We start from the raw sequence: 20612 nt of genomic DNA on the forward strand, positions 1-20612 counted from the left end.
CAGACAATTTGTGGTTCTCAAAGATAGCACCAATTTTTTAATGTACTTAGACCTTGTTGGACAAAGTTCAGCTACTCAATTGTTTTGCCGCATCTCAAAAGTGAAATAACATGAAAAGCAACACTTCAGAGAGCGTTCTTGGCTACATTCAGTCGAACAAAGCCATTTGATTTCTCAAGCCGTGCAAGTTTCCTTCCTTTCTTAAATAAAAACTCATTTTGAAAAGTTCTTGATATGCTTGACTTCTTTGAATGATGGCCTTGAGTAGAAACAGTAGAAAGAGTCAAAAATGTTGAAGCATGAAGAATTGGGTATACTAGGCTACTAGTCAAAAATATCGGAATAGTCTATTACCACAGATTCATGAAAATGACAGTTGATTTTCTCAATTACTTAAATTATGGGAAAATTACTTTGCTTGGATAGCCTTTTTTTTTTTTTCTTGGGTATCATAAACACGTTTTTGAGTTATCTTCTTAATTTTTCAATAACTTTTTATTTTACATATATCGTATCACAAAAAATATTATAATATTATGGATTAATCTTATATAGACTATCATCATTAGATACATAATATATGTGTAAAATTTGAATTTGAAATTTAAAATTTGCTCATGTTTCATTCATCCAATCGTGATAAGGTATACACTGACAGTATATATAAAAATTACTCATAATATTTAAGCAAATAACTAATCTTCATTCCAAACAGATACGACTCTGAACTAGGAACTCCTTAAATTTCTCAAGCCATGCAAGTTTCCTTCCTTTTTTTTTAATTAAAAACTCATTTCAAAAAGTTTTTGTAATGCTAGAGTTCTCGAATGATATAGCCTAAAGTAGAAAGAGTGAAAAATCTTAATGCTTAAAGAATAGGGTATTAGGCTACTAGTCTAAAATGGCTATATAGTTTTAGCATTAGATTCATGAAAATGATATATAGTTGATTTTCTCAATTACTTAAGTTACGGAAAAATTACTTTGTTTGGATATAGTCTTTTTTTAATTCCTTTTGTTGTATCATAAACACGTTTTTGAAACCATTTCTTTATTTTACATATATCACATCACCAAAAGTATTAGAGTATTATTCCAAAAAAAAAATTAAATAATCTCCATTCCAAACAGATATGAATCTGGGCTTGGAACTTCTTAAATTTGCACGTATAGTTTATGTAAAACATTGCGTTCCGGGTTGAGCAGCGAAAGGCAGTATTAATGTCTCTTTATGTTTTGATAAGATTGAAATGTCGATGCATGCATCGGACATTTGAAAATGAGATTGACCAATTACTTGAATGTTCTTGATGCCATTTTCATACTACAGGAAAGGGTCATACGTATTTAAACTTGTTCAGTTTTGGCCTTCTTTTGATAGTTCAACCGCTCGCAAAGTATTTGTGATGGACGTGGATGGTTAGTTGATTTGCTGGTAATCTGATTAATTAATTAGCCTCATAGAGTCGTTGTCTATCCTTATCACTTCAATCTATTATTGCTTTGGGTTTCTACTTCTTTCTTTCTTGTTGTCTGCAGACAGAACGTTAATTTCATAATCATGTTCAGAGGTCATGTGAATATTTTCTCTAGAATCACGTACGAAATCAACAAGAACATGAGATTATCTTGCAAGAAATGAACTTTTATTCACAAGAAACTTTTCCAACCTTATCAACAACACTAAATACTTCTTGAAGATTGAGGTGGTAGAAACGGCTTGAAGAGTAGTTATTCGTGTTGGGAAGTAAATTAGAAAAAGGGTTAAAAATAAAAAAGTCTCATGTGATATACCTAATATACAGAAAAACCCTCTGTGGTTTCAAAACATACAAAACGACACCTCATGTTTTAAACTAAATTGTAAACTAACAGAATTCGTTAAACTTAACGAAAATGACGGTCTCGACTGTTAAACTTACCGAATTCCATTAAGTTTACCAAATTCCGTTAAATTTAACGAATTCTGTTAGTTTACAAATTAGTTCAAAACATGAGATGTCGTTTTGTATGTTTTGAAACCATTGGAGGTTTTTCTGCGTATTAGGTACATCACTGGGAACTTTTTTTATTTTTAACCCTTAGAAAAATGTGTGATGATCTACACATTCTACGTACACTTTAACCTCTGGTCAGAAATAAGATAAGTAACTTTTCTAAAGCAAAAGAGATAATATGATAAAAAGATCAGACAATTTTTTTGTAATCCCGAAAATTTGCAATAAAACACATGCAAAATTAGTCTTATCAAATGTGTCCATAATCAGCCATTCTTCAGAAGCTTATGCTATTTAAATTGCTCTCTAGAATTCCTCTGGCCAAAATTTTCTCTAACTCTTCCGTGGGAGAGAGTCCAGATAATTTTATCTGGCCTTTCCTCATGGAAGGGAGTGCTCTTTCTAATTTTGTTTTTAGTTGTTCTTGTAAAAATAAATTCTCTCTTAGGGTTTCTTAGTGAGAGATTCTTCTTTTCTAAAATCTCTCACTAAGAGTTTCTTCTCTTCTAAATTGTTCCAGTGAGAGTTTAATTCTGTCTTAGGTTTTTCCATGTAAGAGTTTTGTTTCAGTTTTTATCCTTTTTTTGTCAATTTTGAGATTTCTCTAATTTTCTCCGTTTATTATTGTCAAATCTAAACTTTTCTTTTCTTTGAATTTAAACCAATGTGTAATCAGATCTAACTGTTAGAAAATATATACATATCTATAGAACTACAATGATTCATCTAGATGGAGGATATGTTGGAACTTATCATTATTTGTATTGAATTTTCAGATCTGTTGTATCTATTGATTTTAGATCTGTACTTGTGTCATATTTGATTTGATATATTTTTGCCATTAGTGCAAATTTATTGAATGAAATGATCTTTTCTTTTAAAATTCTCTAGCTAATTAACGCAGGTAGAAATCTTGGTTGTATTTGGATGCACTTTAGAATGAAGTTATTGTAGTCTTTTTTTTTTCCCCTAGAATTATAATCACCTGGTTGTACTGCATTTTTTTTTTTCTCAAACGGTATTCTTGTTATACATATATGAACTTGATAATACAAGATTTTAGTTACATAAAGGGACATTAGTCCTATTATCCTCATGTATACTCTCTTTGAGCCACAGGGGGAAACTTTGTTTCCAAATTACCTTGGAAACAAGTTTAGTTGCAAATTGTGCCATTTTATGAGCACTTCTATTTCCATCTCTATACACAAAAGAAAAGGTACAGTCCTGGAACAGGTCACTCAGATGTCTAATATCTTCTATGATCGTGCCAATTGGTGTTTCACCCAAGCCTGTCTTGCATATTGTCTCAATGGCGGCTTTGCAATCAGTTTGCATTTCAATTCTTCGCCAGCCAGCTTCTCTAGCCATTAGCAAGCCTTGTCGAAGAGCATCTGCCTCTTCCATTTCCGCACCTGCGCTGCTATACTTCCTGATGCCTCTTGCTTGGACAATGTTTCCCTCACAATCTCTCGCAATCATTCCTAATCCAGCTCCTGCTGAATTAGTAGGAATCGCAGCATCAGTGTTTATCTTCATTACCCCTGTGTCTGGTGGTCTCCATTGGTGGTTATTCATATGGTGACTTGTTCCTGTCCTGTGCTTTTTGTCATTTTCCACCTGCTCCTCTTGAAACTCCAGCCATTCGTTCCTTGCAGTTTCTAGTAAGGTCATGTGCTCTCCACGTTTCCCTTCAAACTGTCTAGCATTCCTTGCCTTCCAAATTTGCCAGATGATGTTTGCTGTTAGGGTGATGTGGTCTTCACCTCTTTGCCTGCTCCTTGCCTCTAATATACCTTCCCACCATCTCCAGAAATTTGATCTCCATTGCAATAATCCGTCCCATTGTATTGGGGCCAGCTTCCATATAGGTTCAGCATTATTGCAAAAGAAAATCATGTGTTCCACTGTTTCTTCCCCTTTCCCACAGCATTTGCATAATGGCGAGCCTCTTCCTGTTCTTTTGTGTATCAACACGTTTACAGGAATGCTGTTGTGTAGGCATCTCCATATGAAATGTTTTATCTTTGGCTTCATCTTTAATCCCCACAAGCTCTTCCACACTTTGCCTTTATGCTGTGCGTAGCTGGTTCCTTCCTCTCCATGAATTTCCTTGTTTCTTTCATTGACCTCTTCCTTTTCTACTGCATATCCCGACTTCACAGTGTAATTTCCTGATTTTGAGTATTTCCAATAGACCGCATCCTTTCTAGGAAACAAACTTAATGGCACCTGTAATATTTGTGAGGTTTCCTGCTCTGAGAATGTCTCCTCAATCAGCTTCTTATTCCATTCCCTCTCTATCAGCAAGTCTGCCACAGTTTGCAAGTTACAATCTGGAGGTTTCTGGGTTGCTATTCTCCCATTTGGTGCTGCCATGATCCACTTATCCCTCCATATGTTGATAGTAGTCCCATCTCCCACTCTCTTCCACATTCCTTTTTGTAGCACCAGTCCAGAGCTGTATATACTTTTCCACACCCATGATGCATTCTTCGGAGCTGCTCCATCCCAGTCTGTTTGCACTATTTTATACTTTGCTCCTAGCACTCTGCTCACTAATAAGTTTGGTTGCATCAATATCCTCCAGAGTTGCTTTGCTAACAAAGCACTATTAAAGTGTTCTAGATCTCTAAAGCCCAGACCCCCATTTCCCTTCACCTGTGTAATTTTCTCCAAACTTACCCACTGCATCTTCCTATCCCCTTCATTTTGGCCTCTCCAAAATTTTGCCATTTGACCACAGATTTCATTACAAAGTCCTTTAGGCAACCTACAGCATGACATTGTGTAATTTGGTAAAGCCATTACGACTGACTTAAGTAGTACCTCCTTTCCTGCATGGCTGAGTAGGTTGTGCTTCCATCCCTGCATTCTGGATTTTGCTTTATCAACAATGTAGGCGAAAACTTGCTTTTTTGATGCTGTTATCACCAGGGGAAGTCCCAAGTATTTGCCATTGTTTGCCTCCCTGATGTTGTTCATCTTTTCACATGTCTGTCTCCTATGCTGTCTGCTACAATTTCTGCTAAAGAAAGCAGCAGATTTGTCATAGTTTATGCACTGTCCTGAGGCTAATTCATATTTTGCAAGAATCCTTTGCATGGCTCTAGCTTCCTGTGGGTGCGCTTTACAACAAAATAAAGAGTCATCAGCAAAGAATAAGTGAGATAGCACTGGTCCATTTCTACTCAGTTTGAGGCCTGTAATCTGCCTATCTTCAATAGCCCTTGCCATGAGATTAGACAGCCCTTCCGAGCAAAACAAGAAAAGATAGGGGGATAAGGGATCCCCCTGTCTAATACCCCTACTAGGTTTCACATACCCCACCCTTTCCCCATTAATGTTGAAAGAATAAGACACAGAGGACATACAACTCATAATCCATCTTACAAAAATAGGACAGAACCCCATTTTTAACATCATTCTGCCCACAAATTTCCATTCCACCTGGTCATAAGCCTTTGCCATGTCAAGCTTTAAGGTCATAAAAGCAGTATTACCCTTTCTTTTGCTTTTTAAAAAATGCATGATTTCATGGGCCAAAATGATGTTGTCAACAATCTGTCTTCCAGGAACGAAGGCAGATTGAGAAGAGCTAATGCACAAAGCGAAAACTTTTTTCAGTCTGTTGGCCAAAATTTTTGCTAAGATTCTATAAAGTACATTACAGAGGCTGATAGGCCTATAGTTTGCCAGATCTATAGGGTTTTCAACCTTTGGAATGAGGGTTATGCTAGTCTCATTTATGCTCTTTAAAAGGTGGCCATGGCTCAGAAAGCTTTGAATAGCAGACACCACATCTGTTTTAATATCATTCCAGTATCTTTGAAAAAATAAGGGTGTCATACCATCAGGTCCAGGTGCTTTATTTGGGTGCATGGAGAACACAGCTACTCTCACCTCAGCTTCCTCCACAGGTTGTATCAAAGTCTGATTTAATCTGCTAGTAATTGATACAGGCACCCCTTCCAACACTTCTTCCATGTCTCGTGGCTGAGATGTGGTGTATAGGTCCTCATAGTACCTGCAAATCTCCTGGATGATTTGTTGATTATCTGAACACCATTCTCCATTTCCTTTCTGCAAACTTGTTATCTGATTCCGTTTCCTTCTTGTCTTCACACAAGCATGAAAATAGGCTGTATTTTTGTCCCTTTCCTTTAGCCATTTGCTCCTTGCCTTTTGAGCCCAGAAAATTTCCTCAGCTTTATAGGCACTACTCAACTTTAGTTTCAATTCAGCCATTTTCCTACTTTTCCCTTGAACAGCAGAATCTTTTAGCCCTTGTATCTTCCTTTTAATCTCATTAATCTGTATAGCTGCATTTTTTTTATTCAGTCTATTCCAACTTAGAAGAGCTATCCGACACTCTCTAATTTTCCTAGTAATCTTGAACATTTTTTATCGCACCTGTGGTCTTGCCCAGGCCTGCCTCACTACCCCTTCTGCTTCTTGGCTCTGCGCCCAGACTTGGTCGAATACAAACCTTTTCTTCATTTTCTTTTGAGCAGGTATAGTATACAACACCAGCATTGAGTGGTCTGAAGCCTCATTTTCCACATGTTTGCAGGTTGCATTCCCAAAGATTTGGAACCACTCTGTGCTACTCAGACATCTATCCAGCCTTTGCTTAATCTCTCCCCCATTCTCCCATTGGTTACACCATGTCCATGGGTTGCCTTCGAAATGTATGTCTACCAGGCAAGCTTTCTGGATAAAGTTTCTGAAGCATCTAAAGCTACCTTCACTTCTTATCCTACCCCCCCATTTTTCTGCATTTGATAGAATATCATTGAAGTCTCCCAACAGAATCCACTTCTTCCCCCACCACTTCATTCTTTCCTCCAGCCCTTCCCATTGCAATCTTCTAGTTGCATCATCCGTACTTGCATAAATTCCAATGCACCACCATTCTTCTTTTACTTCCTCATCATAGACTCTCATCTCAATTGAGAATTCTGAAGTATGGAGCTGTAGTACTTTTACTGGCTGTACTGCATGAATTCAAAAACTTGTAGATTCTCTACTTAATGATTTATATTGCTTAAATATATTAAATGACACTTTTGCATATCCTAAATTTACTTTTTTTTTCTTGGCAGTCTTTTGAAGGCTAGGAACGATACCAAATATCTGATGTGAGACCAGCTTTTGGGTTTGATCAATATTTCTTTACACGCTAGATTGACAAATAATGGGGAGCAACTCTGCTGACAATGGTATACGAGTCAACTGGAGTAAGGAATGCATGTACTCTAGTTCCTTGTACAAGACACATCCCACGTGCTTTTTCTATACGTCAAGTTCTTGCGTGTGAAGATGTATTTTTACTGCTACTTCACGCTAATAAATAGTTTAACACTCTTTGAATTAGTTATTTTTTAGAGTGTTATTTTAATTGATTAGTTGTTTTCGAGATTTTTAAAAAAAAATTTATTGTAATTGCATATATGAAAAACTTTATTGTAAATAATTTTTAGGGTATTTTTTAGGAGCATTTTTAGAGGGTTTTCTTGAATGTATTTTGGAATATTTTTAAAATTTATACTTTTTTTAGAATATTTTTTAAAAAGTTTATATCACCTATTGCCACCACCCCCTCCGCCCTTCTCCCTCCTCCCTCATCTATCATCTCTCTCCCTCTTTTTTCTTCTCCCTCTCCTCTCTTCTTCTCCTACCTCCCTTCTTCATTTTCCTTCCTTCCCTCCCTCGCCCCCAGATCCTCCCTTTCCCTTCGCGACTAGATCGCGATCGACCAGCAAGAGGAGGTCTAGGAGGTGGAAAAAGGGAGGGAAAGGAGGTGAGGAAGGGGATGAGAGAGAAGGAGATGGAAAGGGAGGAGAAGGAAGGAAGGAGAGGATGACAGAGATAGAGGAGGATGGAGGAAGAGAGAGAAGGAACAAGACGGTGGTCACGATGGTGGAAGAGGGAGGGTGGTGGCAATGGCAGTGGAGGGTATTGGGTGGTAGTGCTGGACCTGATAGTGGTGGGCAGTGTGCGGAAGAAGAAAAGTGAAAATTTTTTTAGATTAAATGCAGTAAACCCCTCCTTCGAACTTTACCCTTATGTGTGTTTTGCCTCTGAATTCATTAAATAAGTACTTTGTCTCCCTAATTGATATTTTAAAATAAAAGTGTGTCTACAATATTTCTATATTTTTAAGAGTTCAACACTTATAAAAGTGTTCAAAATTCAGGAGATGAAAATACTTAAAATATAATGATAAGAAGATAGGATAACAATAATCTTGGAAATTCTAATAATGAAGAGTGATCTATAATTCTTAAAATTATAGCGTCTATAACATTTCTATTTTTTTATAAATAAATACATGGGAGTTATATATCACGAAGGATACAAGCGACATAAGTGTAAAATGTATGGAAAACAATGGACCGCAGCGTGAAGTCACCGGAATGAGACCAAGAACAGGGACGGTTAACAGAGAAATCGTTGAGATCGATTTTGTGCATTTTGTATAAGATGTAATTTAGTTTGCACACGATGTAATTTATTTTGCATAATGTGTAATTCAGAACAAAATTTTATGAATTCCATATATGATGTAAAAAAAATGTATAAGCCATAAGGTAAAATCTGAATGTTAAAATTTTTATGATCAAATCTTAGCCATTTGCCTTTCGGAACTTCCGGCCCCATTTCCCACCAGGATATATGATGCAATGCTGTCCTTGAGAAAAATGACAACTTCATGCCCCACCACTACTAGTTTGGATCGTGTAATTCCTGATGCCATAAGATGAGGCGTTGGTTGAACTGTGCTTGCCGGGCGCCATGTGTGAGTGGCGACAGAATGAAACCATCATGTTAATGCTTTTCCAAGTCAAGCCATGAATCCACAACATATTCTCACATCGAATCTTTTACTACACAAGTTACAAGAGATTTTTTCTCCCCTACCTCGCTCTAGAAACTAGATACTAATTCTAGTCTCAATAATTTCCTTTCTCTTAACTCAGTGGACGAATTTCACTTCACGCTGAGAAGACTAGTGGTTCAAAATAAGAAGAGTTTTACTGGATTGTTATTTTTCTAAAGTTTTTATAAAAAAAATGTATTTTAACGAGTTAATATAAATGAAATAAAAAATAATAAAAAAATATATTTATCAAAAATATAAAATTTTTATAAGAAAAATGACAATTCAAATAAAGAGCTTTCTTGTTTGAAGAGGCATAAGAGAGTGGAACCATTGATTTTTTTTTTTTCAAATAATTAGGGACAAAATGTCTAGCTGATACCAATTCTATTGTTAATAAAAGCATAAAATCAAAATCCGAGGAAATTTTCGAAAAATGTTAACAAAGACCCTTTTTGTTATTGGTATTTCCATTGTCATTTTTATTTTATAGTTTCTATTTATTAAACTATATAATATACTTAACAAATGGTAGAAGTGTAAATGGCAAAAAACGGAGTGCAAATAACATTTCTCTTTAACTAATAACGAATTCTTTCGCCCAACTATTAGTTTGCTTTTGATTATTCCCTGAGTGGTGTATTGTGACCATGACCCAGCAAGTTAAATTTAAACATAAAACTTTGAATAAATCTTATATACACAATGTATATACTATCACCATTTGATTCATGACATGCGTGTAAAAATTGAATTTCAAATTTAAATTTTGTATAATTATCATTCATCCAACGCTGACAGTGTATACACTATCAGGGCAGTGTAAGAAAGATTAATCCTAAAACTTTTGCCTAAGAAAAGGGTTTAATTATTGTAAAGTGGGTTTTGACTTTTCTTAAAGCAAATGGATGTCGTTTTGAATATTTACTTTTAAGTATGGCAAATTTGTAAAAGTAGATGTTACAGCGACTCGTGTCAGCCGGCAGCTGGTAGTTTTTTTTTTTTTTGTTTCTTTTATCTTTTTGCTTTGTTGCTTTCAGTTCATCTCTGAAATCCTTTACAATGGAGACTGGAGAGGCGTATCTAGAGAACAAGCGTTGAAACTTTTATAATAACAATTTTTTTTTTCGAAAGGCATTACTCAGGTTGGGATTCTCATCATTAGATTACTCTTCATTTACTTATATCTAAATTACTATAATTTTATAAATCATCTAATTATATCATTAATTTTTTTTTAATGTCTATATCATTAATTTTTTTTTTAATGTCTAGATCAACATACTACAAGATGATATTCTTTTTCAAAAATTTTGACATTCAATTTCGTGTGAAACATTTGAATGATGAAAAATAGGTCCAAATTATAATAAAATTTCTAATGATTAATCAAACGGCAAAATTTCACCAATTTCATACAAAGTTTTATGTATAACTAACACAAGCGATGAAATATATTATGAACGCTGCTGATTTTGGAAGATAATTTTTAAATTAATTTAATTGTCTTGTAATGATACAATGGAGAGGGACCTAGTCCATTGGACTCAACTCTGATTAAACATTTCAATTCCCAACATAATCATGTGCTTTTTTTATTTGGCAAAAGACATAATAATCCCATTATAAGACAAGATCCGAAATTATGGGCCTATCCTAATTTGTAATATATACAATAATATTCTAACCCCCCCCCCCCCCCCCAAACCACCTTTTTTTAATACCATCAAAAGATCTAAAATCTATTTGCAAAAGCAAACAGGAGCATAAAAAAATTATCATCCAAAATTAAGTGAAATAGAGCCTATTAAGTTTTCATTTGAATGCCAACAGGGAGCAATTGTAGATATATTGATGAATTACGATAAATTTAGCCACCATTGACAACCAAAAAAAAAAGTGAAAAATAAGTGCCATTACAAAAAGAAGGGACTGATAATTACAATTCGCCGCAAGTACAAGATTTCAGATGGGCAAAGACGGGGCAGCGGTCCAGGAATAGTGGACCACCGTCGAGAGTGTTAGTCACTTGCCATAGATCAATCCACAAAGGTGGCAAGCAATGAAGATTTAATTGAAGGCCCAGCTTGAAACGAGAAAGCTTGCGTGGTCCACTCTGACTAGTCCAGTCCGTCCCACCCAAGAGAAAGGAAAGGTGCGTGTGGCTAAACCCTCCAGTCACGTGCATGCTTTTGGGACACACAGAATCATGAGAAAAGTTGATCTTGATACGCCACCAACAGCAAATGGGAAAATCATCTGTGCACCATAGCCCTTTCAATTCCAAAAGTCTACAAAAATGAAACAGAGGCAACCAAACATGGTAAAAAAAAAATCTGCCTACAAAATAGTGCTCGGTCAACTTTTGAGTATGTGTGTATTAGTACCTTTTTGTCTTTTTGAGGAAAGTACGTGCATACTCATTGATACACAAGACCACGGGCAGGCAACCGGACAGAACGGTTGCAGGTGCAATCGTTTTTAGCGATTTTGTGCATTTTATACACCGCGTAAATTTATTTGCACATGACATAATTTTATTTGCACAACGTGTAACTTTAGAACAAATTTTTGTGAGCCCCACACACGTTGTTAAAAACGAGGTATAAGAAGTGATTTGGACCGTATAATTTTTTGGGGTCAAATTCTAGCCGTGAATTGTTCAAGGACGGTCTTTCTGATGACCGTCCCTGCCCCGTCTCCACTTTGAGTTGCAACAATTGACACTTTCTTTTTTTTATTTTAGAAAAAAGTTTTGATGAGTTCGGCTCCGATTACCACTATGGGTTAGGTTAGGCCTCCGAGACCATAGGTTGCTTACGAGAGGCACTTACAGATCATTCACCAATACAACTCTCACATCGACAATGAGATTCAAATGCACAATTTTTTGTGAGGAAGTGGCCTGTCCTTACCGAAGAGTCAGTAACAATTGAGACTTTACTGCCTGTTCTTTTTTTTTTTGACACGAGGAAAAGAACCCTCCAATGATATCAGGAAAATTGGAATTTGCAAACAATGGACATGAGAAAGGCATCTTCATGGTTTGGAAACTTGATGATTTGACACATAATCAAGGAAAAAAGAAATGCCGGGTTCTTCAGACTTCGCAATTTGAGAAGTGTACGAGTTTGTAATGTATGGATTTTTTTTTGCGTGAAGGGTTGTGTCTACGCGACAAATTGTGAAAATCTATCACTTTTTTAACATTTCATTTGTCTACTTACAATCAATCAACAACCTTTCTCTTTCTTCTCTCTCCCTCCTGATAAGCTGTGTGCTTGCCCCACTCCACTCTGTAATGCTTAACTGCAATCATAGCCAGAAAAGAGGCTTTGAACTTCAATGCATGGGGTATGCAACATTACCTGCTAGGTATGGCGTTTATGATTTATCAGGCAAATTAACTTTTGATTGCAATAGTTTTTCTCCTTTCGGACTCCTCCAATTCTCTCCACCTATTTGCCTTTCACGAAAATCCAACTGTAACTGACTCTGGTCTGACCTCTGTCGTCTATCTAAGAAGAACGGAATGTTATATGAGAGACTTAAATCTCTGGGACTAAAGGATTTTTTACTTGCTTCTTTTTGCAGGGGATGTAGTTAGTAAGGATGATAGGAGCTGTTCTTTTTGATGTCTCGGAAGCAGTAGATTGTTAAAGAGTTTGCAAAGAAAAGAAATCCCTTTTCCGGTCTTGCAATGCCAGTCCCTCTTGCTCCGTATCCAACACCTCCTGTTCCATTTACACCACCTGCAACTGGTATGGTATCATATCCAGGAGCATTCATACTCTGCAAGAGACTTGAATGGACATATCCTGCTTTGCTGCATGGGATATTGAAACATGTTTTCTTGAATTGCTTATGTTATTTAAGTTAAAAAGCTAGATGGAATTTGTGACTTCCATCTTTTTTCACTTTCATAGCCACCTACCGGTAATTCAACTGAAGGAGTTTACTGCAGAGAACCATCAGATTTTGTAAAGTCAAGCACTTGCACTTCAAGATAGAATTTTTTACACAAATTCAGCCTGTTGAATACAATCAATAACAGTAAATTAAGGCAAAAGAAAGCATTCTTCAGATTGAGACCAACAATCAGTATTCAAAAGGTTTTCGCACTTGCGGCAATTTTGGAACAATAAATTTTTCTGGTTTTTGTTCTGCAACTTTGACAAATTTATATGGTTCTACAAAATGATTTGACTTCAAAGCTTCCTGTCACCGTGAAATTTTATGTGCATCTCTTAAGTAGAATTCACCTGTCTTATGATATGTTGCATAGTCTCTGATCCTCAATAAGTTGGATGGTTATCAGGTGCACAGAGCCAGCTTGTTTGTTCTGGTTGTCGAAACCTTTTGGTGTATCCGGTAGGAGCAACCTCTGTGTGTTGTGCAGTTTGCAATGCAGTCACAGCTGTACCTCCTCCTGGTATACTTGCAGTGACTCTCCAACTCATACCTCTCAATTTTCATTCTAGTTAAAATGCTAACAAATTTAGGAGGGCTTTTCTCAGTATCGATTTTCCTTTAGCAGGCACTGAGATGGCTCAGTTGGTTTGTGGGGGCTGCCATACTTTGTTAATGTATATTCGTGGAGCAACAAGCGTGCAGTGTTCTTGTTGTCACACCATCAATTTAGCAATGGAAGGTAAACTAAGTGATAGTATGGTTTTCTGAAGATTGTAACATCATTAATCTGAGATAGCAGCAGTTAAGTATCATGTGGATTTTATGACAGCAAATCAGGTAGCACATGTGAATTGTGGGAACTGCCGGATGCTGTTGATGTACCAATATGGGGCGCGATCTGTAAAATGCGCCGTCTGCAATTTTGTGACATCAATTGGGGTCAGTATATATTTTGTTTAACCAGCTTTTACAAGTTTAAATCATAATCATGGTAGGTAGATAAATTTCAGGAGGAGCTAAAAAGAAAAACTTGATCAAATTGTGAAAGCTATCTGCAGCATAATGCAGATTGCAGTGTATCCAAGTCACAGACACTGTGAGACAAGAGATGCCTACTAATTGTGCAGCTGGACACTGCAGATGCACAATAGTGGGATCAAATGAACTAGGAGCAAAAGATTAAGTTGCTTGAATATCAGCAGATCTTCTAGCTAACTCTTGCTGTTAACGGTTGCAAAAATTTTACTTCCCTGATTATCCTCCACACAAATTATTCAGTTAACTATAAGCCATTCACATTCTTGATCCCAAGAATGTCATATGGTTCAATAAATGATAATCATCAGTCATCCGCTGATTATCATGATTGCAATTATTGATCTCTCACTTATAAGGCATAAGGGAACTTCCCAGAAAGTAACATTTGACATTCTGGCAGAAACACCTTAGTAAGCTCCTCCTCTTCCCAACCTTCTTCACATGTGCCAAACATCCACTCTCTGAAAACAGCAATTTTGCCCTTTCTTTTTCCCCTCTTGAGTTCCTTGGATCTCTGACCAACTTGCATTCTGGAATGGCCCGTACACTTTGTTAAGTACTATGACTAGAGATTAAAACTTAGTTAAGCACTTTGAGGATGTATGTTGGTAGAGGAGAGTAATAACTTTCAGCATTGTCACATGTAGATAATGGAACCCTATGCTAATCTTAATACAAACTAATCATGTCCACTGTTTCAACTTCATGTAACAAATTTCCATTGAACGACAGGCATCAGCGAGCACTATTGAGCAGAAGTTCAACAGCTGAACTCTGAAGTTTTCTGTTTCAATACCACATTATATTGCCATTTTGAAGAGCTGCCAGAAACTGCAAAATTCCTGGAAGCAGAGAAAGTATATTTCTGCTGCATTGTATAGAGTTCTTTTTCCAGCGCGTGATTTACATATGAATAAGCAAATTTTCCTGCGTAAATGCACAAGATTATTATCTATGAATTTGAGGTTGCTAGCGTGTTTCAAATTATTGGATAAGAAAAACATCATTTTCTTGTAGTGCTTCTTCTAATTGCATCAAGCACACGACATCAGGCTGTATATTTCACTTTATCCATCTTTTTGAATTGTCAGTGGGATGCTGGAATTAAATGCTTACACCAAAATATCAATCTCCAAAAATTGACTTTTTCCAATTGGATAATCCTGAAGATAGGAATCGGGTCAAATGTTCCTGGTGAAAAAGGTTGGATGCCTGAAATTATCCACATGGGATGTCTCATCAAAAATTAGACCTGGTCACCTAGCAGATGATTCTAATGCCAGTTCAAAACCAATGGGTACAATGGCCAGGGAGAATCTCTTTAAAGCTCTCTTGTGCACTAGATCAAAGGCTCAAATCCCGCCTAATGCATCTCAAAGAAGCACAGCCCATTCTTAAAATAATCTAAAAAGTGCAGTAGATTTTCTAATCCCTATATAAGTCTCCTTAAACTTCCCCTTCCTTATAGCGTAGACTAGTATAGGAATATGATAGATGTTATTGTTGCGGAAAAAAAAAAACCACTCCAAATGTTACTTCTCCATACTTTACTGTTCTAATGTGGTATTTTACTGTGGTAAAAATTAATTGTTCATCGTGTAGAAAATCTCCAACGTAAAAGTATAGAAAGAGCAAAAGAAATGCGGCTCAGAGAGAAAACAAGAGTCGTTGTTTTTCTCCTTTTCAAAGTAAGAGTCATGACCCTCCTCGAATTGTTTCTTTCGAAAATACTAATCAAGCAGAAAACTAGCCGTCTCTGTTTTCTTCTCCTAGTGCAGAGACTAATCAAATCCTCAAAACGAATATGGAGCTCCTAAGTAAAAGGGCACTCCCCTTTCTTTTTGTTTTACGTCTCTCCTTTCCTAATTACTGCTAAAAACTAAAGAAGATCCCATAGAGGACAAAAGACTAGGTCGTTTCCTAATATCAATTGGGAACATGTTTCTTAGGTCTTCAGCTTAAATTGGGAAATCGCCACGCGGATAAATCTCGACTCTTCCAGACTTGGAGGCTAACTTAGGCGCGACCCCGCGGAACGTCTAAGAATCTTCATTAATCCACTTTTACCCCTTTTCTTGCAATATTCTTGAAATTAGCACCGGTTGTCAAATATAAGTAGAATCCATTCAATAACGCAATATTTGGCCAAAATCAAGGAAAAATATTTATAAATTTAATAGCAATTATACACCTTATCAATTTCTCCCACACTTAACCCATGTTTGCCATCAATCATAAGAACAACAAATCAAACAATCGAGTTCAAACAATAGTTATCATTCAAATTATCTATTGTTAGAGTACAATTAAAACACGTGTCAAGTATTAGTAGCTAGCCTCCAAGAAATATCTCTTCGATTAACTTTTAAAATCAAAAACTTTTTCAATTCTTGGCTAACTAATTTAAAAATATAAAATATTTACCCAACAATCAATCGGCAAATGATTCGACTATTAAGCAAAAATTTTAACATTAAAATTTATGAATCAACGGGCTAATGTAACCATCCACATATTTCCACTCTCATACACATTTTCACTTTTCACTATTAGCATAACATTTTTCTAAGATGCCCCCTACACTTGATTTTTCTTTGTTTTTCAATTTTTCAAGAGAAATGCTTAGTTCTTAGCCATTCAAACCGTTTGATGCGAGCTCCGACATCTACCAAATGTAGGAATTTGATTACTCATCTTTCATTGCTTAAACACTAAATACTCATAACTATCGCCACTTTTTGGCACGAAAGTCAACACTTGTGGTGAAAACTCCCGGTTACTAGGTAAAAAATACTAGTGAAGTATAACCAAATACTATTCACAAATAAGTAAAAAAATAAAATTAAGCATCACAAGTCTACTTCATTTCTCAAACATGGAGAATTAAGATTAATAGTTGAACTAATTTATACGAAAAATGCTAGACAAATATTTACAATGCTTGGAGAAGTTAACCAAAAAGTACAAAAGTCACAAAATTTTTAATATTCACCAAAGAGACATTCTCAGATTTCACTACGTTATACTTGACACATTAAAACATAACACCTTATAATACCTTAGCAATGGTAAAAATTTAAAACGCCTAGCCATTGATGATTACAATTAGCCACAAAAATGACAAAAATAAAATGAAATTCAAAAACTTTTAACAGAAATTCCAATAAAAATGAATAAAATGAATAGTATCACGATACTATACCTCCCATATTTAAATCTTACATTATCCCCAATATAAGCAATAAAGAACAAAAGAATCGAAAGGGAATAACGAAACTTCCCTAATCAACAAGGGGGCATGACAACTATGGGTAAGGGGCAAAAGAAGGAGTACAACGAACGGAATGGTTGCAGCGCTGACCACAATTGGCAAAGACGAGAGCAGCACCGATAACGTTCAAACTCGGCGACACTTTCCAAACAGCGACAACAAGGAATTTGTCATTTGGAATACAAGGGGGAGAAAAAAATGAAAAGAAAGAAAGAGATAATGGAAAAAGAAAGAAAAGAAAAGAAGAAGAATAATTAGGGTTTTGGGAATTTTTTTTTGCTTCCCTCTTGGCGGAACAAGACGCGGGCATGTCTTGTTGCGTTGTAGTCTTCTGATCATGGTTTTGAAATTTTCACGAGATTTAGTATGTCCTCAAGACGTCGCCACATGTTATGGTCTAGTTGTCTTCTGAAATTTCTGAAATTGAAATATGAGTTTGTCAGTCAGTTATGCGTAGGCACACCTTGTCAGGTAGCAGTCTTCTATTTACTAAAACAACAAAACAAAAATCAAACACATAAAATATAAGAAATCTAAGATAAAAATAATAAAAAAGTGAACTAAAAAGTGAATTGAGTTGCCTCCCAATAAACGTCTTTGATTAGATATAAAACATTATTTCTCAATCCGGTTGTAATTTAAACTTTCTTGTAATTGGTGAAATTTCTTTAGAATTCAAATCACCATTACGTGCAATCACCTTTTTTAACTTTTTATCAATTTTCACATCATAAGTTATTTTCAACCCATGACACTTGGTCACAATAAGTTTTAACTTATCCCTGCAATTATATTTAGAAAATTCTCGCATAGAACGATTAATAGCATAAATGGCAAACATAGAATGAAAGTTAATATGATGTTTTATCTTATTAAAAATATTAAAATGAACTATTTCTCCATCAAATTCTATCGTAAGAGTACCCTTACTAATATCAATATTAGTTTGGACAGTATTCGAGAAGAGTCTCCCTAATATAATGAGTGATGAATTTGGAGAGCTTTTAATATCCATGTAAAGCACATAAAAATTAGTAGAAAAAACTAATCCATCTACTTGAACTAAAATATCCTGAATTATCCTATTCGAATAAGTAAATGTACGATCAGCCAATTAAATTATTACCCTTGTTACTTTCAAGGATCCTAGATTTAGGTATCACATTAATAGAAACTCTTAAATCTAGTATGACATTTCTAATTTTAGAATTTTCTATCTTACATGAGATAGTAAACATACTTGAATCCCCGTATTTAGGTGGTAGTTTTCTTTATAAAATCATTGAGACATTCTCATCTACCATGATTTCTCAGCCCCTCTCAATTTTTTCTTGTTGATGCACAAGTTCTTTAAAAATTTAGCGTATTTTGGTACTTGCTTGATCGCATCTAATAAATAGATATTGATTGTCATTTTTCGAAACACCTCTAGGACCTCTTTTTCTTTATCTTGCCTTTTTGGCTTCTCCAACTTATTTGAATTAGGTGATGAGTTAGTATTAACTTTAATTAAATGATCAGAAACTATCTCAGGAGTTGTCTTGTTTAATCCTTCTACTTCCAACTCCTTTTCAATTTGATCTTCGCTCTTATCCTTCGGACCTGTAGGTTTTGGTCCTTCAATTTCTTTCCTTTTTTTGAGGGTCATGGCGCTAACATTCCTTGAATTTACTTCAGGTTGAGAAGAAAGTCTTCCTTTCTCTTGAAACTCCAGACGATTTATTGCAGATTTCATCTGACTCATCTGATTTTGTAGATTTTGTATGCTTCGTCTTCTGTTAGAATTGCAAGGTATTCTATTGAAGTTGCATGGTGTTAAAAGCCAATGCCTTGACCATATTCTTAAGAGATGTTTCTGAATTAGACGAAGAGAATTGAGATCTTGATGGATACTATAGTTGAAACCTTTGCTATCTATCGGGAAAGAAATCTTGCTGTTTATTTTCCCCATAATGAAATTTGGATGGTACATTCAATACAAATTATACGTGTTAGAATAAGGGTCGTACTGCCTACGGGGCGTGAGCACGTTTTCAACTATGTTCACTTGTTTAGCATTATTATATCCATCAGTGGAATGACTAATATCCTTGCAAATTCTGCATGTCTTGACTTACTGCATGTTCCCCACTGCCATTTGTCGAATCATAGATTTTAATTCTAACAATTGCTATTGAATTAATAAAACACTTATCTCATTCACTCGATGAGCATGTACTTCATCCCACGTGTCAAATTGTTAAAAATTTTCAACCATCTCTTCAATCAAATCTTAGGCGTCTTGAGGAGTTTTGTTCACCAAAGCACCTCCATTTGCATCATCAATGATGTTTCTGTTTCTATAGAGTAAGCCTTCATAGAAGTACTGGACGAGCAACTGATCACTAATTTGGTGTTGCAGGCAACTAGTGCATAGTTTCTTGAACCTCTCCAAGTATTCGTAGAGGGATTCTCCTAGTTGCTGATTTATACCACAAATCTCCTTCCGTAGACTAGCAGTTCGAGATGCAGGAAAATATTTTTCTAAAATTTTCTCTTCATGTTCGTCCATATGGTGATCCTCTCCGCAGACAAGTAGTATAACCAATCTTTAGTAGCTCCTATCAAAGAAAAAAGGAAGGCTCACATCTTTATCAGCTCTTCTATAACATTAGGTGATTTTATGCTCGAACAGACAACGGTGAACTCTCAGAGGTGTTTGTGGGGCTATTCACCTGACAAATCATGAAAATTAGGTAAGAGGTGAATTAATCTTGATTTTAATTCAAATGTTACATTTTCAACAAAATTAGAAAAAGTAATGTATAAAAGCTGCTGATTTAAATTAGGAGCAGCCAACTCTCTTAAAGTTTAATTATTATTATTTGCCATCAAAACTTCTTTCTACTCAGAATCACGGAAAGAATCCAATAAATTCACTATCAAGTTAAGTCCTGGAGATGTAGTAGATGGCTGCTCTTCCTTTCATATTCTAGTTTCTTTTATTAGTTTACATGCAGTCTTCTCAACCTCGAGATCGAAAATCAAATCACCTATATGAAAAGAATGAGATATAAACTAGCAAAAATATTAGAAATAAAATAAAATAAATTCAAAAAGAAACAAATAAACCAATGCCAATCCCTAACAATGGCGCAAAAAATTGACAGGTATCGAACCTGTGCAATAATAAATTCCTATTCATAAAAATATATAAACGAATATAATGGCAAATAGTGTTGTCTCCACAGGGATTAAAAAAATTTTTTGTTTTCTTCCAAGTAAAAGCCAACTGGGAGATTTTGAAAAATTAAAATTAAAATAAATACTCAACGTAAATAAAAATAATTAAATAGAAGCAAATTAAATTTAAATCAATAATAAATAAGCTCTAACCAAAGATATAATTTTGAAAATGGTTCATATAACTGCTCATTGATGCAATAATTATTTTATCTATTTGTTAATAAATAGGTTATAAATGCTAAACACGCGATAACAATCTACTTTTTTTTTGTTGTTTCAATAATTA

The 20612-nt window shown here is 35.4% G+C and overlaps 1 protein-coding gene across 3 annotated transcripts; it reads left to right on the top strand.

Moving 5' to 3' along the window:
- The first annotated feature begins 11946 nt into the window (after positions 1-11946).
- Positions 11947-14846, top strand: LOC113704304 (protein LOL1). Of its 3 annotated transcripts, none has more exons than XM_027226119.2 (6): positions 11947-12255; positions 12475-12641; positions 13199-13312; positions 13415-13531; positions 13622-13731; positions 14563-14846. In XM_027226119.2, exons 2-6 carry the CDS (start codon positions 12581-12583, stop codon positions 14599-14601), a joined length of 441 nt encoding a protein of 146 aa, XP_027081920.1. In that variant the 5' UTR covers positions 11947-12255; positions 12475-12580; the 3' UTR covers positions 14602-14846. The 3 variants fall into 3 exon arrangements, with proteins under 3 accessions (XP_027081920.1, XP_027081922.1, XP_027081921.1); XM_027226121.2 differs by having other exon boundaries at positions 11961-12255; positions 13418-13531; XM_027226120.2 differs by lacking the exon at positions 11947-12255 and adding an exon at positions 12257-12378.
- The last annotated feature ends 5766 nt before the right edge of the window (positions 14847-20612 follow it).

Source organism: Coffea arabica, chromosome 8e (assembly GCF_036785885.1).
Source record: "Coffea arabica cultivar ET-39 chromosome 8e, Coffea Arabica ET-39 HiFi, whole genome shotgun sequence".
NCBI classification, from domain to species: Eukaryota; Viridiplantae; Streptophyta; class Magnoliopsida; order Gentianales; family Rubiaceae; genus Coffea; species Coffea arabica.

What these genes read in the sequence shown, in the direction of transcription:
- LOC113704304 (XM_027226119.2), top strand. Translation starts at nt 12,581, where the DNA reads ATGCCAGTCCCTCTTGCTCCGTATCCAACACCTCCTGTTCCATTTACA. An exon ending in ATTTACACCACCTGCAACTG is followed by an intron (nt 12,642 to 13,198) that starts GTATGGTATCAT and finishes GATGGTTATCAG; the next exon opens with GTGCACAGAGCCAGCTTGTT. An exon ending in CACAGCTGTACCTCCTCCTG is followed by an intron (nt 13,313 to 13,414) that starts GTATACTTGCAG and finishes ATTTTCCTTTAG; the next exon opens with CAGGCACTGAGATGGCTCAG.